The following is a 25,752-nucleotide window of genomic DNA, read 5'->3' as shown; positions in this document are numbered from 1 at the left end:
AAGTTACTACCCTCTTTAAGTCTGTTTTCTTGACTGAAGGAAAAAAACGGGTAATGGAGTCATAGAGACATAGTAAGGGTACCACAAGATAGGGCACGGATAGCATTTACTTAAGTGTGCTCAATACAGGTTAGATGCTATTACTGTCTGGCACAGCTGGGGTTTTTACCTAGATCTGATCCCAAAGCCTGTATTCTTTCCACTATTCCATAATGCCTCCATACAGTCCTTTCTATCCCACTCCCATTTACATACAAAAGCAGAGTGTTGAAAACATGGGTGCCCAGGGGTTAAGTGGCATATACTTATGTAATAAGTATTTTTGCTGACACATGCGAAAATAATCTTCATAAATTTCATGCATTTTTGAATTAAGAAAACATCTGAATGATCCAAGCCAGCATAAGCGTACCCTCATGAGGGTAAAAAAGGCACATATTCATCAACTGATTGACAAGGAAGTAGAAAACTAATGAGAGGAATGAGGAACCAACCTTCCCCAAGCATCTACTGTGTTTGGTCTCATGGCAGGAGACTTTCCAAATGCTTTTTGGTGTTTTACTACTGTATATTTTTTCAGCACGACTGCACATTGTAAGTACACAATTGAAAGAGTAGTGACAATCTCATGAAGCATGGTTCTGGGCACCGGATCCAAGATGTAACAGTGGATATTGCCTTTAAAGAACTGAACACTTAGTTCAGTCAAATGCAGAAGAAAAAGTTTCACTTCTGTTTACTAGTCAAGCAACCAAGTGAAGGAATAAGCATTTTTTTAATTTAAAATGTGTTATATATAATGCTAACTTATTGTTGGGACATACTACAGACTATGTATTACATAAAATTTTCTGACAAACTTCCTATAATATTTTTATTAATTTACACTGAGAGAATATAGCACCTTTCATCCAAAGAACTGAAGGTGCTTTACAAACATTAGCATTTAAAAAACAATTACATTTAAAAATCTGGATTCTTGCTGTTAAATCTCTTCGACTCCAGATACACAATTTTTGGAGGCTGAAGGAAAGCAATTCTATTTCTCACAATGAAAGAGGCTCAGAAAGAGTTTAGATTTGCTTTCATAATACAGGCATCTTCCAAAACCTGGTGCTGGGCTTACAAAGCAAAAATACACAAATCTTAATGCTGTCAACAATATTTCAAACCTTATTTCAAAAGCAAAATCCAGGGTTTAAGATGTCAAAATCTTCCAACAGTTATAGATATCCAGATGCAGTAGGAGCTGATGCAGGTCGCATATTAGATGTGCTCTCGATCCAGGCTTTTTAGGATCACACCCAAACGAACACATTGAAAGTGGTGAGATTTTTCAGGAAAAAGCATGAACTATAAAAAGCTAGCCAAGAGCATATTAAGCAAAAAAGGAAAGGGAGTGATTGGCAATTAAAAATAGACAGTTCTCACTAGAGCCTAGGACACTTTATTAGAAACCAAGCATATCATATGCAAATAAAAATAGTTATTACCCCCATTAATACAACATAAGGGATTTTACATTCAGCCTAGACACAGGGAGTAACAGAGCCTCCTGCCTACAAACCTGTAACTTGCAAGTATCCTCCACCACATGATTACTCTGTATAGTACATAGCCCTTATTTAGTAGAGGAATCCGAATATTCCTTTTAGGCTTACAAAGTCCAACACATTCACTCTCTCTTCCCTTTACATGTCTAATAGTAAAAACTATTTTTTTTTTCATGCAAAAAGCCATCATTCAGTTTCAGAGAAAAAAATCAGGCAGAACAGAGATGGGAGTTAAGGAATGGACAGAATATTATTGGCACATGCCCAACTAGTGACAAACAAATGCAATACACCATGACTTAAAAATAAAAGTCACATTACAGGGATAACTAAAATAACTACATCAATCTAAGCTGGGGAGTGTCAAATGGAGAGGGCTGGGGGTTATCAGTTTTATTGGTACAACTTAAGAGCAAGCACTTAAATACAATTTATGGTAACAAAAAAATACTGCAGAGAGCTGTTCAAAGACCATACCAAGTTGTCTGCATCATTAATTTCCAGTGTTTCACAATTAGTAAAATACATAGCTACATATCCCTGCAAGATTAATACCTTTCCCCCTGAATTACACTGGGGTCAGGGCAGTGACACAAAGCTACTGACCCAACAGTTCAAGTGTGTGCAGCAAATGTCTTAGCCACTTCTTTCATATAGCTATACAATTAAAAACGATACGAGTAGCTGGGTGGTTAGGAAAAAGAAATCAAAACAGTATTGTGCTCATTTAATAAAAGAAAACCCTGATGAAAAATTATGTGCCAAGAAGTGTAGACTATAAAGATTTTTATTGCATTTTTAGGTTACCTGGAGTTCTTATCCTGAAGGGGAGAAGTTGGTTTTCAAAACTACCTGAACAGATGCTAAAGTGCTTTATTAATCAGCTGGCTTCACAAAGATTCCTAAAAAGACAAAACTTAATTGTGGTGGTAAAGGGATACCAACTATTTCACAAAATGGTAAGTTCCAACATCATTTGTGACCATAGTCATAAGAGATATTGGAACACCTGTCCTTATTAAGTGGACATTGCATATCAAGAATTGATCATCACAACCCTTTGGATATTTAAATTACTTACACAAAGCCAAAACATGGTATCACAGACCTTTACAAAAAAGGACAATTTGTTTCTTTCTACATTTTTTAAAACCTGCTTCAGATTACAGTTCACAAATACAAGAGTCCTGACTTTTCAACCTTTCCAGTTGCAGTTAAAAAATGAACACTTTCTTAAAAGTTAAGGTCAAGTGTTACAGCAAGAGAATGATTCCTATTGAAAAGTACATAGATTTTACTTAATGATATTCGTGATAGATTGTAAACTGGATTGATCACATTCTACTCAACTGGTGTCAAATGAACACATCAGCATTACAAGTATTAAATGTTTTTCTATTACTATAGAGGATATAAACCAAAACATTAATATGGCAGTTATGTTCTTTAGGCACAGTTTAGTGATTTTTTTAAAAAATAAATAGTACTGAATTTCAGTTGAAGTTTTAAACTCAATAACCAAAGGGTCAAGAACTCTAAGAAAAAAGAAAAGAATAACTTTAAACTAACAATGTAAGCTGCTTAAAATTTCTAACACTTTAACCTGTCTGGGTTTTATTTAAGATTACTTTATTAAAAAATACAAGGAATCTGAAAAAAGATCAATACAATTATCTTAATGTACAAAGTCATAAGTTGTAGCAGTTTTTAACTAAAATTTAAAAACACAACAAGGAGGGCAGCCCTTTAGACCAATTTATTTTATATCCATTTAAAATATCATCCAACAAAGGACAATGAAGTTTACAGCTGGGACAAGTATACATAACTCGAGGCATTTGCAGTCCATCATGCCCACTGAATAACAACTTTGCTGCTGAAATTTCTTAAAACTTACCAAACTAAAACAAAAGGCTGAATGATACAAAAGGAGTATTTCAGTGTAGTCTGTTCTGTCAATTGGCTTTTTAAAAAAAGGAAACACATCTTGTTTCCCCCAGACCAGTAAATAAGCAAGAGCTACATGCAGCAGTATGAATATTAAGACATTTCTCAAGTCTTCTCAGATGAGTCCAAGGTGGGAAGGGATGGGGGAGAAAACTGATAGAAAAACATTGCTATAGACACCATAACAAACAATAAATTTAGATAATTTAAAATTAAAAAAAAAAAGGCAAGAGGCAGCATTTCAGCAGCAAAGTGCTCAATAAAAAGTATATTGTATGGGGTAATACACGAAAGTTGGGGTAAGAAGAGGGCAGAAAAATGGGTCAGCAGGATGGGCGAAGGCCTCAAAGGAAATACGGCGTCGTCGTTCTGGGAGGAATAACACGTTCTGAATCTGGAACTGCCCGGAATAACTTTGGTTCTCTTGTATTTACGTCTTTGAAGACCATGATTGAAGCAATATTTCCACAACGATAGCAGTAATTAGGCGCAGACCACACTGTTACCAGCTTCTCATCAAACATAAACTTATAGCCTTCGTGCACTAGTTGGTGTGCTCTGCAGATGAGTTTTAAGTTGTTGATATGAACAAACTGTAATTTAGAAAGGTTTTGTTAAGTATCCAGCATGTTTTTTAAAAAATCAACCTCCATATATAAGAAAATAAACATTTAAATACAAATCCTGTTACTAAATACAGTTCTCGTGATTATAAACCCATTCTACAGTTACCCCAAGTAATTTCAATAAGTTATAGGCAAATAGAGACACTTCGGCCTGAGTCTATAGAAATCTATATAAAAGAGTTATATAGCCACATAATTAGAAGTTTCTGGAAGAAAAGCATTTTACAAGTACTATCAGATATGAAAACAAAGCTTTTTAAGATTTAATAATAAACATTTTGCTATCAATATCTATCATTTACTGAGGGTTTAGTATGAGTCTTTCAAAATTTCTGAGAGATTTATTATCCTTCTTTTGAAATTTAAGTAAACAGAGATTCAGTCAGGATAAATAATTTACCTAAGTTATACTGAACTGAACTCTCTGACTCCGTGCTGGATTACTTCCCAATGTATGTATGTATGCATGCATGCATGTATGTATGTATGTATGTATGTATGTATGTATGTGTGTAACTAAAAATAGCTGAACCTCAAAAAGTTGCCTATTCACAATATATATATATAATTCATTATGTTGTATATCTAAAACTAATACAATGTCATATGTCAACTGTACTGCAACTAAAAATATATATTAAAAATATTTTTGTTTTTTAAAAGTTGCCTATCTTGCCCTTGCTATCTCATTACTTATCTGCAATATTTGAAAGAAAAGGAACATTTTATACATATTACCAAGGAGATGCTGAAGGAGGTGCTTTCATCATGTCATCTCATCAAACCATTGAGTAATAAAAGATGATAAACTAGATGAGAAATTTGACATCCACAGCCACCACAGTTTGAATAAACTAGATTAGAATTTTGTCATCTATAGCCACCATATTTCTTTATGTAGTCCATTAGCAACCACAAACCACTTTTCTGAAAATGTTGGCTTTACCTCATTTGTGACCTTTGCACCAAAAAGCCAGCCTGCTCCTCGGGGACTGATAGCCCAAGTATCCACATCTTCAGGATCTGACCAAACCAGATCACAAAATGCTCCTTTATGAGGAATTTCCTGATTCCGTTCAATGGTTCGAATTTGATCCAGTGTTTTGATATCGGGAGATAAACCACCATGAACACACAAAATCTGCTCATCTATTAACTAGCAAAAAAGGATAACAAAGAGCTGAACAGACATATAATAATAAACCCAGTCACATTTAAATTCATCAATGAATGCTAATGATATCAATATAACTGAGACAGCAATTAGATAAAAACATGCAGAGTGTTATTGGCAAGAAAATACTTGAGGTTTAAAAAAGATTTATATCAACTTACAGCTGCTACTGTGAGCATGTCGAAAACTTTGGTACAATATCTCCAGGCATTAGCATTACCATATTTGGTTTGGCACTCATCTAGAAAAGAAATGAAAGAGCTCTCATTCACGAAGTTCTGAATCTGCCCATAAAAAAAGATTACATCCAATTGTGGTACAACAGAAATTCAGCTTAAACTAGTAAGAGAGTAAGAGGGTTCAGCTTATCTTTATAATGACAAAAGATAATGCAAAATATAAAATCTAAAATTAAAGGGTTATGAAATTAATATTTTTAAATTTCAATATCTGCCTTAATTTTGCTCAAGGAAAATTCATATTAATAATCTCAATGGGAGGGGGGAGGGGAAAGTAAAGGGGGGAATATTTTAAATCATTTCTTCAATTAAAATACTGAAATAATTAATTTTTAAAAATCTCAATAGTTCTGCTGTCTATCTCCTTCAAAGAACTTCTTAACCTCATTTTTTAAAACTTTCGACCATATAAAAGTTTTATAGAAGCAGATATTTTGCTTTGAATGCTGAGTTTTGTTTCTAATCCCTGAGGGTCCTTGGATTCTCTGGAATAAGCACACAGATTTTTTATATATATATGTACACATAAATATCTTTTATATATATATATATATATATATATACACACACACACACATATATATAAAAGGATATCCATATATCTTTGGTATATCATATATATGTATATATGTAAAAGGATATTCATTCAGCTATGTGTATAGCTATGTGTATCAGCAACTTAGAAATAACTCCAACGTCCAGTGTTAAAGGGAGTGGTTAAATCAATTAGCAGGGGTCTCCAAGCCCCAGGCCAAGAGCCGGTACCAGCCCGTGGCCTGTTAGGAACCAGGTCACAAAACAAGAGTTGAGTGGTGGGCGAGCAAGCGAAGCTTCATCTGTGTCTGCAGCCACTCCCCAGCGCTGGCATCACCACCTCAGCTCCACCTCAGATAACTGGGCATTAGATTCTCATAGGAGCACCAGTCTCTGGTGCCAAAAAAGTGGGGACTGCTGAATTATAGGACACCCATACAGTATAATACAATGCAGTTATAAAAATAACATCAATGAAGTAAAAAGGCAGGTCATAATACTAAATGAAAAAAGCAGGTATGATCCCATATTAGTATGGTGTGTGCATGCACACGTGTATGTATACAACATATGAACAAATATATACATACATGTAGAATAGATTATCAAACTTGAGTATGCAGGACATTCACCTTCATTAGATTCAAGGGTCCCACCCCAAAAGATCTGCAGGAGGATCCAGAAATCTTCATTTTTAATAAGCACCCCAGATAATTCCAATGAGATAAACTGAGAACAATACTTTGAGGCCCTGATCTAGAAAGATGTACACCAAAAAGTTAAGAATGGTTCTCTCTCCATGGTAGTAAGACTTGAGGAAGAGGGGGAATTAAAAGGTGAGAAAGTAGAAAAAGATTATCTGTATTTTCTAATTTTATTATAAAGCAAATGTATGACTTGTGTGGCTTTTCTTCCCAAAGAAGAAAGTAAAACAATGTTGAGAATCAGAGAAATAGAAGATCTTACCATAAAATCCATACACTTGTGTTATCTGTCTACTCTCATGATTTCCTCGCAAAAGTGTAATACGATCAGGCCATTTAGCCTTTAGTGCAAGAAGGTAAGTGAAGGTCTCCAAACTATAGTAACCTCTGTCTACAAAATCACCCTGTAAAGTAAAAGTTTATAGTTACAAACAATACGATAGCAATAATATTTTTAAAAACTTTTATCAAAGTGCACAAACTCAGAGACACAGCCCAAAATAACAAAAATGAAGAGTTACACATACTGAATTATTTAGAAATTGTGTTTTAATAAAAAATTCAAGTTGGAGTAAATAAGCTGTTTTTACTACGTGTCTGTGCTAGTCTGTGACCCAGGAGGCCTATGGGACCCTGCAGTGCAATTCTCTCAATGATATTGCCTGCAAATCCACCATTTTTTTTTCAATTCTCTAGATATCCTACACTAACAGATATTTCTAAAAGGTCAATGTGTGACTCAAAAAAAGTTTAATGAATTTCAAAAAACATTTTAACTGTATCAGAAAAGCTGCCAACTTGAAGAAAATAGTTTTTTTTTTTTTGTAAAAGCAAATACTATAATTATACCTGTCTCAACAGGTATAACCTCCCAGTAATGTTTTACTTGGGCTAATATTAGACAAATTGGAAAAGTGCTAAAGAATAATAGGAAAGTAACCCAGAAATTTTCAGAAGGAACATGACAAAGGATTCAGAAAAAGTTCAACAGTAACATTACATTCCAAAAGAAAAGCAAATATGCACCTTAATAGCAAATATGTATGTGTGTATATTCACCAATCCACAGATTAATAACAGATAAAGATGAATACTCAAAAAAGTCTCACAAAACAATAAATTAACAATTTATGCCTTAACCTGTGGTTTTAGGCTATTTTTTCTACCCAACTATTACTGAGGGCTATAACCCAGTCTTATGTATACAGCAGTTTACTAAAGCAATTCTCAACTAGAGGACATAGCAAAATATAGAAAAGTACAGAATCACTTTTTCAAATATTTAAATAGTGATTATCACATGAGAATCAAATTATGTAATTTACATGTAATAAGACAGATCCTTCCCATTTTAAATAAGTACCAGTGTCAATGGTGTTTACATACCATAAATATGTAGTTTGTGTCAGGAACCTGACCACCGGTTCTGAATAGCTCACAAAGATCATAAAACTATAAAAGAAATTCAATATATGTTGATTATAAATTCCTGTGGAGGAGTAAAATAATAACACTGACAGCAAAACATGTAAAGAAGCAGTTAATTCAGAAGACTTCAAGTATCTACATTAATACAAAGAAATGAAGTATAAGCAAAACTGCCAAGTGCCCACCACCCAATCCTGAAAAAAGCATTATAGTAAAGCTCACAGTTACCACTGATGTTGTTCTTGGATCATTAATGCTATAGGTAGCCCCTCTCAACTTACTTTCACTTGAGAATTTAAAATCATTTACTAGTTACCTAACTTGTCAATAAGCTTGTCAGTAAGCTAACCTAACCACCCCACCCCATATTCAGCATCTAAAATGAGGTAAAAGATAAAAACACAAGTAGATAAGAGTTTTTTCGAAGAATAAATTTATATGACACTTTATAATGTCATGAAGAACCTTCCTACCCGCTACTGCTGGAGCTGTGTACCCTTAGGCTCCACAGCTGTGAAGTGTCTTTTCAAAAATCAATAAAGAATTGCATATTTCACCATATTCTATTTAACTGGAAATTGGTAACTGACAAATTATACACTTGGTAACTTCAGTCAACTAGATTAACCTCATTTAATTCATAAAGAAAACTTCACAGTTTTTCTGAAAAAGAATTTTGGATTCAAAGAATTGACTGTAGTATACTGTACCAACTACAACAATTTATCTTTTAACTACAACAATTTATCATTTATCTTTTACACTTGAAAATAAAATTACTACTAAATTTCTAATACTTAAAACAGTATAGGAATCTTAGTCACAGTGAACAAAACTGAAATTTAATTGTTAACTTCTGAAATAAAGCACTACCCTTTATAACAATGTTTCTTAAATCTAGAGTTATTACTTGCTTAGGTTAAAACAAATTTAGAAAATTTAAAATTTTCCTATATTCTTAAAATTAGCAAATAAGTGAAACAAATGTTCAGTCTCACTGAAGTGGTAAACTATTATTTTTTCAAAATATTTGCTGTCCATTTCTATTATGTAGTCTCTCCCTTTGAAAGGAGTATAATTCCAATTTCCCACATCACAGATGTATACATGATGTTTGCATGTGTATCATGTCACTTACACTTTTTATATATTTACATATACATACACACAGTATGAACAGTAAAAAAGAAATACCTATCTAATACACACACATGTATATATACATGCATATACATACATATGCGTGTTATTCTAGTCTAGTAATTCTACTTCTTTTACTATACCCTAAGGCAAAAAAAAAAAAAAATCAAATGCCATGTAAACATATACAAAATGTGTTACAACATCATTTATAATAACAAAAGAAAAAACTTTCATACTAACATAAGGAAATATTTTAATATGATCAACTCAAGGACTTGCACCTTATGCAGTCATGAATAATGATTATAATGGAAACTGTAGCAAAATGGAAAAATGATTAGGAAAAGAATGGAACACAAAACTATACTTATAACTACATAATTTTATTATGTAAAAAACTGAGCATATATACACCCAAAGTCAGGAAGGAAACACTAAAAAGTTTTATAAAACAGTTGCTTTTATAAAAATGTGGCAGAAGAGTGAACTTAAACTTTTCTACTGATGTTTATAGAAATACGTTCTTGAATAAAAATTTATAAGTTTCAGAGACCACCTAGGAAGACCAGGTGCTGCAGGTGTAAAAAATAAAAAATAAGGGATTGTAAATTGGCAAGGTCTTGCAATCTGTGAGGTCAACCAAAGGTTGTCTCATCTTAAAAAAAAAAAAAAAATTATAAGTTTCCATTTGCCCTATGTACATTTGACAAACAATCAAAAATTCTGCTTTGGGGACACATAGTTCCTACTCCATATTGGAAGTTTTTCCAAAATTATTTAATATAATAAACATTTACTGAGAACATGTGCAGGTAATTAACCCTGTCCTACATTACTGGAAGCCCACCTCATCATTTCACAAATAATATCTACCATGTACTGTATGTTTTTCATATCACAGACACTCTGTAAATATTCTCATTTTAAAACAAAGCCAATCCTGAGAAGTGGATTTTATTTCATCATTAGAGGCAAGGAAACAGTTGGCTTACTCAGTTGTTTTAAATTTTTTGGTTTCAAAACCCATTCAGTCTTAAAAATTAGAAGTCTCTGAAAAGTTTTTGTTTATGTAGGTTATATCAATCAGTATTTACCACATTATTTACATTAAAATGGATCATTTTTTAAAATTCATTTTAAAAATAAATAACTCATTAAATAGTAATATATACATATTTTTAATGAAAAATAAACCGTTTCTCAAAACAAATTCAAAGAGAAGAGTGGCACTGTTTTATAGTTTCATAAATCTCTTTAATGCCTGGCTAAATACATCACAGCTGGACTCGCATAACCTGCCTCTGCATTCAAGCTGTTGGGATAGAATGATTAAAGTATAGGAGGAAAATCCAGCTTTCACAGAGGTATGTGTTACAAAAGGAAGGAGTATTTTAATTACCTTTAGAGATAATGGTGCATATTCTTCTTTTAATATATCAAAACTTGACAAGTGGTCTTATCATACTAAGGTAAATTGGTCTAACACATTGAGTGGATACCACACTGGTCATTTGGAAAATGGAAATGGCATTTCATTATATATTATCAAAAACTCATATTCATAAATACATTAATACTACCATTCATCTCATTAGAAAACTCTTTAAATATCAGAAGCTGTTAGCCTCATGGTGGTGTACTCAAATTTTCTAAAATTCCAATTTTTCATTTGAAAACTCAAATTTTGGCATCGGTGACAAAAACTGTCAATCTTGTTCTTTGAAGTAACAGGCTCCCTTTCCTTTGCTTTTGCAAAAATGGTTGCCAAATACCCCATAGTTAGTCATTCATTCTCAAGTAAAAATAGCGTTCCATAAAAAAAAAAGGCTACTCAGCTCATGATGCAAAGAACTGTACAAGCACTTTTGCTTGAGCAAACCATCTTTCTTTGGTAGGCAGCAGATGTGCTTTATGCATACTTCCTAGTTTATCACATTCAAAAGTATCTACTCAGGGTTGAGAGTTACAATTAATAACGCTGCTTCATCAGGGATATTCTTAAGTGATACTGGCATTTTATTTTACTGTGCATGGATGCTGGTGAAGACAATGACAACCAGCATAGTCTGGTGCTGCTCCCTTGATTTGTGCTGAGGCACCACAGTTTTACCCTCACTTGATTTTGTACCACTTGAAGGACGCTCAAGGATCCACAGGCCACACTTAAAGAACTTGTGAGCTAGCTGAAGTGGTTTCTTAAACAGATGGTATGTAGCCAAGCCAGGACTTGAACCAAGCTCTGCCTGACACTGAAGTCTACCATCTCCTCACTAGATTACACTGTTTCAGTGCTTCTCAGTACTACAGTTGGCCCTCCTTATCTGCGGATTGCACACCCTTGAATGTACTGAAAATGTTCTATTGGGCAGAGTCGGGGGTGGGGGAGCAATGTTACGTTCCTGCTGACATGTACCATGTAGTTAGGCCTACAATGACTGTCTGCACTGAACAAGTACAGACCTTTGTCTTCTAGTCATTATTCCCTAAACAATACACTATAACAACTATCTACATAGCATTTACACTGTATTAGGTATTATAAGTAATCTAGAGTTAAAGTATATAGGAAGATGTGCATAGGCTAAATGCAATACTATGCCATTTCATGTAAGAGAATTGAGCATCCCAGGATTTTGGTATCTGCGGGAGGTCCTGAAACCAATCATCTGAGGATACCAAGGGACAGTTGTATATGTTTACCAACACGTTTATTTATACTCATAACCCAATCTGTAATTCCAGAACTAGTCCAAGGAAAGACAACTGTACAAGTCCTAAAGGACACATCTTACATTTGATTTAATCAGTAAGCAGGCCTTTAGAAGCTCCTCAAGTCCTATGCTTTTGAGGAGCAATTATTTAAAGAGTCAGCTACAAGAGAAACAATGTTCACAGTTTGGTGGTAGTCTTAAGACACGGGCTACAGGGCACCCAAATGAGTTTTAAATCTCTGTTCTGTCACTTAATAGCTGTGAGAGTTGGGGCTAATTCTTCAGTCTTTCAGCCTGTTTCTTTCTCTACAAAATGATTCAATCTTGTAGGACTCCTGAAAAAAATTTTACATGGAACATTTGCAAAAGCACTTTGTTAACCTCAAAACACAAGATAAACTATTAGCGAGGCTGAAGGTATGTATATAATATAGAAGTACAATTTTATGATTTTAATTAATTTTAGTAATTTTAAGTTGTCTCTAACTTCCTGACCTTTGACCATAGTTATAATTCATATATTGAAAAGTTCTTGATAACACAGGTAACCCCTCAGTTTTAACATTATAATTAGAGGAAAACATTACTTGGTTTATTCCAGCTTTTAAGAATGTGTTAAGAAACTGCTTATATTAATATCCTTTATATTAGTAAAATACAAATGTTTATTATACATTTGTAGAGAACTTAACATGGAAATTTCAAGAAATTCATTCCTAAAATCTATTCTAGATAACTAAAATTTTAACAAATCACGGATAACATAATGAGGGCTTCTACTTAGACACTGATAACATGCAGATGTCAGATATATTATAATTCCAACCATTCAGAGAACAGATTGAAAAAACAAAAAGAAAAGAGCCCTCTAAATAGTCAAAATAGGACTTTACTCATTGAGCAGCCCTCAATCACAACTAATTACCCATATTCCTGCTCCTTTAGGCCGTCATATTTATGGCAGAGGACATGCACAGAAGACAGTAAGTCCTGTTAGCACTCATAAATACTACATTGTTCACAATGTATTACGTCTTATAGCCCCAACGCCACTGTATGCATACAGCAAGCTATGAGTGTTCTGGTCACCTTTTATTTCCCTGTTAAAAATAAATAACTAAAAAAAAAAACCTCTACAAATACACAGAAGTTTTCCAGCTAGGCTAAACACTGACAGAGGTGTGCTCCTCCTTGAAATCTTTAAAAATAAACAAACAAAAACCCAGCAGATGAAAAAATGAACTAAATCTTAAAAAAAAAAAAAAAAAATGAACTAAATCTCTCTTATCCCATTCTAGCAGTGACTTGCTGAAATCGTGCACCAACAATTTTATGTCTGAACCTTTGCTATTCTCATTCCCACTAAGGAAATAAGTTTTCAACAAAATATGACATAACTGAATAGAATGAACAGAAAATTAGTGCCTAAAACCAAAGCATCTCCTATTAATCATAATAATTATGAGCAGTCTACATTTGTTTTATATCTCCCCCTTTCCACAGAGCATAGTTCTGCATTCCATTTGCTTTGCAAGTACAATTTCAATATACTCTGTGAATAACTTGACCACTGCTTTTATTCACTGTAACAGTAACCAGGAATCATTAGTGTCATACAGACTGAGGTAACCTAGCTAACCACTAGCTTGTTTTTTTGTTTGCAGAAATGGAAACATACATGGACTATGGACAGTACAAAGCTAAAAATCTGCTCATGAAATTTTACCTGTCCGTGTATGTCTCCACACACTGTTACTGGTGTCGATACTGGCTGGACATTTGACTCTTCCAAGAGGAGATCACAAACGTAGTCACATAGCCGCTGTAAGAAGAAAAGATAAACGCAGTGTTTTACTACAATATTATAACTAAGGATCAGATGCCAAAAAGACAAGAACTAATACTTATATTGCTTAATAGGAAACGAAACTACCCTTTGATGATTCTGGGATTAGATTTCTGTTGGCTTCACTTTCATCTCATAATGCCTAAGGATGATACAATGAGTATTTCAAAATGTGAACTCCCTGGCTACACAGACAACAGATTCTAGAAGACAGATAGCTTTCCAAGAACTATAAAAAGATGCCTTTCATCAAAAAGTATGAGTAAATAATTTTAACAAGAAAAGGTTCTTATCTGCTAATTTTTTTAAGTAAATGGCAAATCATGCACTTACCACATGACCCAGCAATTGCACTCTTGGCAGAGAAAATTTATGATCATAAAAATCTGTACTCAAAAGTCCACAGAAGCTTAATTTATAATAGCCAAAACTGGAAATAAATCAAGGACCTTTCAACAAATGAAGAGCTGAGCAAATTGTGGTCCACCCACAGCATGGTAAACTACTCAGCAATAAAAAGAAATAAACTATTAACACACAACGACATGGATGAATTTCAAGGGATTTACTTTACCCTGAGTGAAACAAAAACCTATCTCAAAAGGATACATACTGTATGATTCTATTTTGTAACATTCTTGAAATGGCAAATTTATAGAAATGGAAACCAGATTAGTAGTTGCCAGGGGTCCAGGAGTTAGAGGCAGAAGGGAAGTAGGTGTGGTCATAAAAGGACAACATGAGGAATCATTCTGGTGATAGAACTGTGTCTTGAATGTGCTATTGGATACATGAGACTGTAGATGTGATAAAATTGCATATGCCTAAACACACACACACGTGAATAGAAATAAAACTGGAAAAATCTGAACAAGACTGTGGATGGTATCCACGTCACTATCTTGTTGTGGTGTTTATACTAGAGCTCTACACAATGTTACTACTAGGGAAAACCTGGGTAAAGGGTAACATGGGCTCTCTCCGTATTATTTCTTATGACTACATGTAAATCCTCAAGCATCTCCAAATAAAAAAGTTAAAATTAATTACAAAATGCATATCTAAAGTTCAAGAGTCACTCTTTTTAAAAATGACTCTAAACATTTTTACTTTTAAAATATTTGTCCTCTGAAAGTACTCAAAAGGTTTCACAGAAAGAAAATGATTCTCACAACAGAGTTCTAGGGATGGAAGTGTACAGTCCTGCTATACACAGAAAACTAGAGGGGAACCTTCCTCCCATCTGAGACCAGCTTACACTACGGCCGGGGGCCTTAGTGGATTTTATGATAGGTCTGCCAAGAAAGGAGAAATTAAACTACACAAGCATAATGAAATGATTTTAAACATTAAGAATCTAAATGCTACAACTTATTGAGATAAATGAGACATACACTTTAACAGTTAGACAGCTACAACACTTTACTTGGAGTTCAAGAAATGAGCCTTAACTACTTCCTTTAGAAGTTAGGGAAAAAATGAGGAACTAGAAAGACTGCTTGGTGAGGCACAAAGGAAACCATGGGAGACGGTGGTACTTTGGAAGACCAGTGAAAAAAAAATGTTTCAAAATAAAAATGATCGACTGTGTTCAATGTTGCTGGAAGGTCAAATTTTGGAGAAATCCAGTATAGGACAGAGAGGGAATATCCCTTTATTCGTAAATCAACAAGTACCAATAGCAGAATACCTTATACTCTAAAACAGAAAAGTGGAATACCAAGTAATATCATAGCATATTTCAGAAGTTAGGAGCATAGCTTTTGAAGTCAAAGAGATCAGAGAACAAATATTGGCTTTACCTCTTAACTATCTAAGTATATTGTCTGCTACTTAGCTGTGTAAGCCTGAGCAAGTTACTTGATCTCTCTGTGCCTCAGTTTCCTTATCCACAAGATAGAGATACTTACCTGGGGATATTCTGAAGATTAAATAAGATAGTGCATGCAAGTGCTCTGCAAAGTTTTATACACACATACACACACACACACACACTCAATCTATTATGTATAAGCATACCCTGAATTATAAAATATGACCTAGAAGGATATACATCAAATCTTAACAGCAATTGCTCAAGATGGCAAACAAAAGGAATGCCGCTATTATCTTTATTTCTTTTAATTTTTAAAAAAGCATGAAAAAAAATTATTCTTGGAGGAAGATGACATAGATATGTTAGTAAGTTATTCTACATATTTTTCTGTAGTTACTGCATTTCTTAAAAAAAAATGTTATTTTGAAACTAGCAAACAGCCTTAATTGAAAAAATACAAGATGCAGAATAGTGTATGTATTACTTCTTGTACTACACACACACACACACACACACACGCGCGCGCGCGCGCGCGCACTTGTATTTACTTGTACATACTTAAACTGTTGTTTCTAGAAGAATCCATAAGACATATAACACTGGCTACCAATATGAGGAAGGGAACTGGGTAAAGAAAGACTTAACATTTGTAGCCTTTTATACTTTTTAAGTTCCAAACCATATGAATGTGATACCTATACAAAAATTTTATTTAAAATATATTACCAGAAATAGTCCTTCCAACAGATGGTACTGGGATATCTGGATTTCACATGCAAAAGGATGAAACTGGACCCCTACCTCATAGCATATACAAAAATCATCTCAAAATGGATTAATGGCCTAAAAGTAAGAGCTAAAACTATACAACTCTTAGGAGAAAACATAAGGTAAGCCCTTATGACCTTGGATTTGGCAAGGCAATCTTAGATATACCAAAAGCATAAGCAATAAAAGAAAAAAATAGATAAACTGGACTTTATCACAATTAAAAACTTGAGTTCATCAATAAAGTGAAGCAACAACCTGCAGAATGAGAGAAAATATTTAGAAATTATATATTTGATAGAGGCTTAATATCCAGAATATATAAAGAACTATAACTCAACCACAAAAAAAAGGCAAATAACTCAACTAAACAATAGGCAAAAGCCTTCAATAGCCATATCTCCAAAGAAGATATATAAATGGCCAACAAGCAAATGAAAAGATACTGAATATCATTAGTCATTAGAGAAATAAATGCAAATCAAAACCACCATAGGATACCACTTTACACATACTAAGATGGCTATAATTTTTTTAAAAACAGAAAATAAGTGTTGCCAATAAGGTAGAGAAATTGAAACTCTCATATATTGCTGGTAGGGATATAAATGATGTGGTCACTTTAAAAAAAACAGTTTAGCAGTTCCTCAAATGCTGAACACAGAATTACCATATGACCCAGCAATTCCACTTCTGGGTATATACCCCAAATAATTGAAAGCAGTGAAAGTATAGAACAGATACTTGTACACCAATGTTCTCTGCAGCATTATTCACAATAGCCAAAAAGTGAAAACAATCCAAGTGTCTATCAACAGGTGAATGGATAAACAAAACACAGTACATCCATATGAGGAAGTATGATTCCACCATAAAAGGAATGAAGGACTGATACATGTTACAATGGAGACGAACTTTAAAAACATGCTGCTGAGTAAAATAAGCCAGTCCCAAAAGGCCACATAATACACAAGTCAATTTATACAAAATGTCCTAAATGGGCAAATCCATAGAGATAGAAAGGAGATTAGTGATTGCCTAGGGCTGTGCTTATGGGGAGGGAGAGATGAGGAGTTACTGCTAAGTTTCTCTTTGGGGTAATGAAAATGTTCTTACATTTATTATGGTGATGGTTACACAACTCTGAATACATTAAAAACTTACTGAATTGCACACTTTAGAAGTGAATTTTATGATAAGTGAATAATATCCCAATAAAGCTGTTGCTTTTAAAAAATAAATAATATAGATAACCAATTAAAAATAATAATTACCACTTGACCACAATCACTCAAATCTACTCCTTGTGGATAAACTGCTCTTCCAGTCAATTTCAAAAGATCAATGTTGTACAGCATCCCATTATAATCCATTACACCTGTCATATGTAATTTCATTATTATTTTTAGAGTACTTAGCTCCCAAAGTTTACAACCTACTGCTTGAATTATTTTAAACCCTAACTCACTTCCACATAGCTAGGGTTAGTTCCAAAGAACAAAAATGGCATGTTTGGCCTGTATTTTTTTAGCCTTTCATCACCACATTCCTTCTCCTCATCTTGCCAGAATAAAGAGCACTACTCTTTTTAGGTTAGCTTTATCAGGCAGCAATTAATATTTTGAAATTTTTTTCTGATACTGTACAATTTTTAAAATATAACAATATAGTAATGTTTCAAAGTATCTATCTCAGGACTTTACTCACCTTTCTTAGGTATAATGCCTTGCTCAAATAATATTTGGAATTTATTTTCAGGTATACTCACCAAACCTTCTCAAAGACAATTCCACTAAAGGTATTTGGATACGTGCTTTGCTGTAATTTGTACAAGAGTAGGCAAAGTTTTCTGTTTGTTGCCATGAGGACTGTATGTTGTCACGCATTTGTTCCATCCATACTCCCTTTCAGATTTCACATCTTTTAAGAGGAGGTCTAACTTCCATCAGTGAAGGTCAGAGCCCATACCATGAATATAATTTGAATGCTTCTCCCAAGACATCCTCTGACACAAGCTGCCAAAGAAGCTCGTCTCCCATTCTTCTTTCCACAATGCATGGGATAGAAAAGTTCTCAGTTTCCTACAATGTTGATCCTTCTACATACTTAGGAAACTGTTGGTTACTTGTAAATCTGGAGCCTCCATTGTTTATACTCCTCTAAAGATCAATTATTAAAATGTTACCTAAACAAATCTCCTATAAACTCACTCTGATCTGTACTGCCCTCCTTTTCCAATTGCTTTTTCCCAAATTGCACTTGGATGTCATGCCATCAACCTGTAGTAAGGGATGTTACAGGAAAGTCCTCTACACAGCTTGTCGTTGGGTAGACTACAAACAAGGTGCATAGGATGCTGTGATTAAACAGTTGCTTTCAAAGAGGACCCAGGGGAGAAATAGATGTGATTTCCCTGAGAAGCTTGTTTTTATCATCTTACGGACTGTGAATTTTTTAATTGATCAGTTTCCATCTTTCAGTAGGCTCCTAGAAAGCTTAAGGCCTAATCTCAAAGAAGTAATCTGGTCATCATAGCTTTTATTTCACATACTATTCTTACTTTTACTGTTGGCTCAATCTTGGTATCCTATCTTTACTTTCTCTTTGTCTCATTTTTCTTACTTATTCTGAATATAATTTATCTTACTATACTGAATGCATCTCTGTAAACCACTCTATATCCTTTTAGAACAAAGTGAGTTATCATTGAATTAAAAGTTGAAACTAACCACAGCAGATTCCTAAGGGACTCCATGGTTCCCATATTTGAATGTGCCAGAATTTGCACCCACATATGACTGGCTCTCCTAACCCATAATACCTCCTGAACTGTAAGTCACCCCTGGTGATTGGCCCATGCCACCATTACTGATCTGAAAGTAACAAATTATAAATTAAAGAGCATCACTGTGAAACCCCACCAATGTCAAAGGCCACTGAGTGTCTAGAGAACACATGTAAACTACTCAGGCAGCATCTTTAACCTGAGGCCACTAACCTGAGTAAAGTAACAGCTGACTCCTGTAACTGCGACTTCTGCAGTCCCAAATAAGGATTTAGAGCTAAGTCTCTAAGACAAAGCCACTGCCTCCCATCTTTCCAATTCAGCAGTAGCTTACAAGTTCATATCAAACAGACACAAAAATAAGAAGTCTATGAAATCTCAGCACAAACTCTACGTAAGTCAGCCAACTAAACACACACAGTGGCCTCACAGAGATGGGAGAGGCTCCTCCAAGCCCCTCACAGCTTTGTTTTGCTGCTTGGTTTGTAGGAAGTGTGGTTTCTCTAACTGCTCCGAAACAGGCACTAAGGCAAGATTCTCAATCTTATCCCAAAATTGAGGGCAGACTACATCCATCTTTCTCCACAGTGCCCAACTAATTCCTAATCCTTGAATAAGTAAGGGTTCATGGCCCCCACTCTTAAGAGACCCTATTTCCCTTCCCTACCTTTTCCTTAACATATTTGCTCATGGTTCTTTTCTAGTCTGTTCCTATCCTCCTGTTCTCTCTTTATCCCTCAAATACACTGGGTTTTAAAGTTTTGTAATTCTTTGTTTAGATGACCTTGCTATCTAAAACATACTATTTCCTTTGTTTACTTTTACACTAGTATTTATAAAATACTCTTATCTTAAATAAAAATGTTTCCAAAATTACATTTTATGTAACTGTTGTATAGAGTCACTACTATAATACAAATTACAGAGAACAGTGGAAATCCAAGATGACAATAATATTTACACCCTTACAGTACAGAAGGAAATATTTGTATCTTCAGTCTAAACTACAGTTTCTCAACCACAGCACTACTGCTGATAATTCTCTGTTGTGGGGGCTTCTGTCCTGTGCATTATAGGATGTTTAGCAACATCTCTGGCCTCTACATCCACCAGATACCCAGAGCAACCCTCCAGCTGTGACAATCAAAAATGTCTCCAGACACTACCAAATATCCTCTTGAGGGCACGATCGCCCCCAGTTGAGAACTTGAGTTTAATACTATTAGAACAGTGCTGGAGCACAATTAACAATAAATATTTAACTGACTGGTCTGTGGATCCAAGCCTTCTGAACATCTCTACCTCAATGTTGACCTGACAGCACCTCAAACTCGGTATGGCCCAAACCAAATTCTCTTGCATTCCTTAATCTAGTTATAATATTTACTAAGTAATCCATGTAAGAAACTAAGAGATTACACTGAACTCTCTCTTCTTCCTCATTATCTAGACTACTCTGTCAACAGGTCCTATTATACCTTCTTCATTTCCTTTTAAACACCAGAATTACTTGTTACTTCAAGCTCTCATGTCACTTGGCCTACTGCTTCTATAACATTTTTGTCCCATTCCAATCCATGGGCCACAATGCTGCCACAATAATATTTCTAAAACTTGTCACTGTCCTCCATAAAAATCTCTCAAGGACACTCCTCTGTCTATGGCAGTATTTCTCAAACTCCATTTAGATACCATCATCCTTCATGATTTCGTCATGTTCCTATCACATACAACAGTGTATCCCTATAACAGTTTTCTTTGAATCTACTTCTTTTTAGCCACATTTTAAACAAAGTCAGGATGTGTTTTTCTCTAAAATATAAAAACATTCCAAAGTGTTTATCCATGTACCACCTAAAAGATAAATAGTCAAGTTTATCAGCCTAGCCTTCCATGATCTGTCCTCTGCCTATCTTCCCAACACCACCTCCAGCCATACCAAACTGCCTCAAGTTCCCTAAATTAGCCATGTTCGTTCAGATTAAGCTATACCATTCATTACACACGGTATTTATTCTGCTTGCATGTTCTTTCCTTTCTATTTTGTCTACCTAAACAAACTGCTCACCCTCTCATTGTTTCTCCTTTGTGAAACCATCTCTGGCTCCAGAGTTAGATGCTGCTTCTTCTGTTTCCTAGTACTGAGCCCTCTATTTCAGGAAAAAAGGGAGATAGAGGTAAACAAATGATCATTGCATGGCACCTATCGCACCATGCAATGATCATTTGTTTACCTCTATCTCCCTTACTATAGAGTTCCTCGAAGGCAGAGAGAAGTATGGGATTCTACTTATGGACCCACAGGGAACAGTATTTGACATAGGAAACATTTAAAGAAATGTCTGTTGTAAAGCAGTATGCAGTATGATTCAACAACCTTCACTGACTGTCCATCACCTACAAGGCAGTGCTCTAAGACTGTGGAGAATACAAACATAAATATGATCCTGAACCTCAAGAAGCTTAAAGACAGACATACTTGCTGTCGTACAAGACAGAACACTGTTAGTAGTAAAATGGAGCAAAAAGTGCTATGAGGCAAAGGTCAGTATAGAAAAGAAAAAATGAGGATTTTTTTTTCTCAATGAAATCTATGGCATTTTATTTATTTTTTAAATTAAAAATGTTTTTTCAACTACAGTTGACTTTCAATATTATATTAGTTTCAGGTGTACAGCATTGTGGTTAAGACATTTATATAACTTATGAAGCGATTTCCCTTCCCCCCACCATAAGTGTAGTATCAACCTGGTACCAACCATAGCTATTGACTATATTCCTTATGCTGTACCTTACATCCCCCTGACAACTTTGTAACTGCCAATTTGTACTTCTTAACCCCTTCAGCTTTTTTGCCCAGTCCCCTAACCTCCCTCGCATCTGACAACCATCAGTTTGTTCTCTATATGAGTTTGTTTTGTTTATTTATTTTTTTTTTAGATTCCACATATAAGTGAAATCATATGGTATTTATCTTTGTCTGATTTATTTTGTTTAGCATAATATCCTCTAGGTCCATCCATGTTGTTGAAACTAACAAAATTTCATTCTTTTTTATGGCTGAGTAACATTCCACTGTATATATGTACCACTTCTTCTATATCTGATCATCTATCGACGGACACTTAGGCTGCTTCCAAATCTTGGCTATTGTATATGAAATGTCCTTCTTTGTCTTGTATTATAGCCTTTGTTTTAAAATCTATTTTGTCTGCTATAAGTATTGTTACCTTAGCTTTTTTTTTTTTCATTTCCATTTGCATGAAATATCTTTTTCCATCCCTTTACTTTCAGTCTGTGTGTGTCTTTTGATCTGAAGCAGTTCTCATGTAGACAGCATATGTATGGGTCTTGTTTTCTTCTCCTTTCAGCTACCTTATGTCTTTTGATTGGAGCAGTTAATCCATTTACATTTAAAGTAATTATTATAGGTATGTAGTTATTGTCATTTTATTATTTATACTTTTTATCTTTTTTTTTCCTTCTTCTTAAAGAATTCCCTTTAACATTTTTTGTAGTACTGGTTTGGTGATGATGAACTCCCTTAGCTTTTTCTTGTCTGCGAAGAATGGGAAATTTCAATAGCAAATAAATTTAGGCATGTACTCTGTTGAGTCACTATGGCAAAAAATCATTTAAACTTCATCAAGTCTTGGCTTTGATATATATTCTGCCTGTCACAAGGACTGTATAAATTATAGAATAGACATGAAGGTGCTCTGAAAACCATAAGGAGCTATGTAAATTCTAGCCATTGCTAGTAATCCTGACTATGGAATCCATAGAGAAAGTGGCATCTGAACTAGATAGAGTTCAAAAGGGGCTTGGAGAGTATTGTATATAGGAAGCATAAGTGGTAGTTAAGGATGTGACTCCTGGAGCCAGACTGCCTATATTTGAATCCCAGCTCCTCCACCAATTTACCAGCTATATAACTTTGGAAAGTTACTTAATCTGTCTGTTCTTCAGTTACCTGTCTGTAAAATGAGGCAAATATTAGTACCCAACTCACAGAGTATTAAATAATTTAATATCTGTGCTATGTACATATTAAATAAATAGGTGAAGAAAAGGACTGGCCAGAAGCAAAGAAGCAGGGAAGTACAGGGCATGTTATCAGAAGACTGCAGTCCGATGTGCTTAGAATGGAAGGTATAAAGAAAGGTGAGACATATCTAAAAATGCATGCTACTCAAATGCAAATTGGCCTGTGTACTCAAAAATAATAAATCAATGAATTTCGATGGTAAAAATAGATAAATAAATAAAAATAAAAATGCATGCTATTTGCTATCCTGTAAAGGCTATTAATTGTATCCAAGAGAGCTCTGCCCAAGGTTTTCCAACCTAATTCATGGATTAGCTGGACATCCTCAGGCAGATCATAAACTCTACAAGGCTCAGTTTCTCTCTCAGTAAAGAAAGAAGGGTGCAGAAATAGGTGAACCCTGACTCTCTCTCAGATCTGAAATTCTAGGAAATGGGCTAGGGAGTCATTAGAGGTATGCACTGTCCCATCTGATACCTACAGCCACATGTAGCTACTGAGCACCTAAAATGTGACTGGCCCGAATTGGGATGTGTCATAAATATAAAATATACACTATGTTTCATAGACTTAGTACAAAAAAGGGCAAATATTACACTAGTAATTTTATATTGATTACATGTTAAAATTAGGTTAAATAAAATATTACTAAAATTATTTTCCTGTTTCTTTTTACTTTTTTAAAATGTGACAATTTGAGGCTCACATTTCTGAGTATTTTATTCCTACTGGGCAGCACTATTAAAGACTAGTTTCAGAAGACATAGGAGAATGTAATTCTGTGGCCAAAGAGGCAAACAAACACAAGGCGTTATCAGAAAGACTTGCAAAAACGCAAAAACACTCTTAGGGCCCTATACAAAGCCCTGATGGATCCCTAAGTTCTGAACTGTGTTCAATTTTCCTTGTAGTACCTGAAGAAAGATACAATGCAAAACCAAACAACTCAAGTAAACACTATGATGATCAATAAGACAGGCAATAGGTGAGCAACAAGACTAATAGGGATATACGGAAAGATACAATATGGAAGGTTAAAGACTACAAGATATGATAAGAATCTATAAAATCAGATAGAGGCTGAATGAGAAAGAATAAAAGGCTGTTTAACAAATGTCAGAATAAAGGAAGGGAGAATTCTTTGAAGCTTTATGGAGGCATTTCAGACAGACGTATGACTTTGCAGAGCAGGTAGCCTTATACGAAAAACTCAGGGATGTCTAGACTAAACATGAAGGTGAGTTCCAAAAAGATTACATTAACCATTAATTCATAAAAGTGGAATTACACAATTCCTTGTGTTGTACCTCTGAGACAGACATTAGTATTCTCCCTACCATTATCACAGTAACTATCTTTGATTCCTCAGTTAAAAAGAAAGAACTCCATATGCAATTTTTTTGCTCACATGTCACCTTTAAAGACTGAGAGATCAGACAATCTCCAAGGTATAGAAACCATCTCCCTGCCAAAGTACTTAAGTATTCAGTAAACCTGACTTTTAACATTCATTCTTCCACTTGGCCAGATATGGAATATGTAACTTCTATGATCAGCTCCGAAAGCTTTATCGTTGATGAGAATCACATGAGCTCTTTTTAAACCAAGGTTATGCGTTGGTCCATTCACTTTTATATTTTATCTTTATTCCTTCAAAACAGTTAGATTCCATCCAGTACTAGTGATTTGACCATTTCTAATTTAGGTATAAAGAAATCATGATTAGATCTAGAACATCTTTTACATTTATTATTTTATTTAGTACCTCCAACTTCTAGTCAACTTTAAACACCATGAATTTCTGTCTTTTCTACCAGAACTAATCTTTTCCATAATGACTACTCAGTGGCCTCAATGATTTCTTTTCTTCCTCTGATAAAGAATCTTTTATTTTAGCTTTAAAGCCTCAGCAAAGGTGCTCCCAGAATATTTTCTTGGACTGCTTAATTTTAGTTTGCACTTCATGTCAAAAAGTAGAAACAAAATTAAATTTCTTTAAGTACACCAGAGATGAGCATGCATCACAAGCAAATTAATCTGATAAAAACATTTCCAAAACAAAGAAAAAAGCCTCTACCTATAAATAAAAATTTTCCCCAGGAGTTGCCTAGATTTGTTTTTAAAGTATATTAATAATAGGTACATTCTAAGGACCGTCCAGTTGTGTTGCAAGGGGGAAATCAAATGGTTTAATAATTATATTTCTTTATGGTAGGGAGGAAATCTAATGTTTTTCAAACTACGAGGTCTAAAGAAAATCTAACTGATTATCATCCAAATAATTTCAATATCAATTTCAAGTTACTATCAAGATATTTTTTCATAATAAGCAACTTTATTAATTATAAATACAAAGCCTTAAACAGCTTTACATATGTTAAAGAATAGAAAATTTCACATCAGTTCGCTGACATGTAAAAAACTGCTTCA

The 25,752-nt window shown here is 34.4% G+C and overlaps 1 protein-coding gene across 1 annotated transcript in view; it reads right to left on the bottom strand.

The window, feature by feature from the left end:
- Window positions 1-860: 860 nt before the first annotated feature.
- The window catches only part of PPP6C (protein phosphatase 6 catalytic subunit), a 27,495-nt gene continuing 2,603 nt past the window's right edge, over window positions 861-25,752 (bottom strand). Inside the window, exons 2-7 of the mRNA XM_011364290.2 lie at window positions 13,786-13,881; window positions 8,164-8,229; window positions 7,040-7,181; window positions 5,462-5,541; window positions 5,073-5,282; window positions 861-4,093 (exon numbers count right to left, since the gene is read on the bottom strand). Of these exons, the coding sequence (XP_011362592.1) occupies window positions 3,845-4,093; window positions 5,073-5,282; window positions 5,462-5,541; window positions 7,040-7,181; window positions 8,164-8,229; window positions 13,786-13,881 (843 nt within the window). The 3' untranslated portion in view covers window positions 861-3,844. The remainder of the gene's footprint in view (window positions 4,094-5,072; window positions 5,283-5,461; window positions 5,542-7,039; window positions 7,182-8,163; window positions 8,230-13,785; window positions 13,882-25,752) is intronic.

Source organism: Pteropus vampyrus, unplaced genomic scaffold (assembly GCF_000151845.1).
Source record: "Pteropus vampyrus isolate Shadow unplaced genomic scaffold, Pvam_2.0 Scaffold95, whole genome shotgun sequence".
In the NCBI taxonomy this organism is placed as follows: domain Eukaryota; kingdom Metazoa; phylum Chordata; class Mammalia; order Chiroptera; family Pteropodidae; genus Pteropus; species Pteropus vampyrus.
Note: the sequence above shows the minus strand (reverse complement) of the source record. Positions and strands in the feature narration are given on the sequence as shown.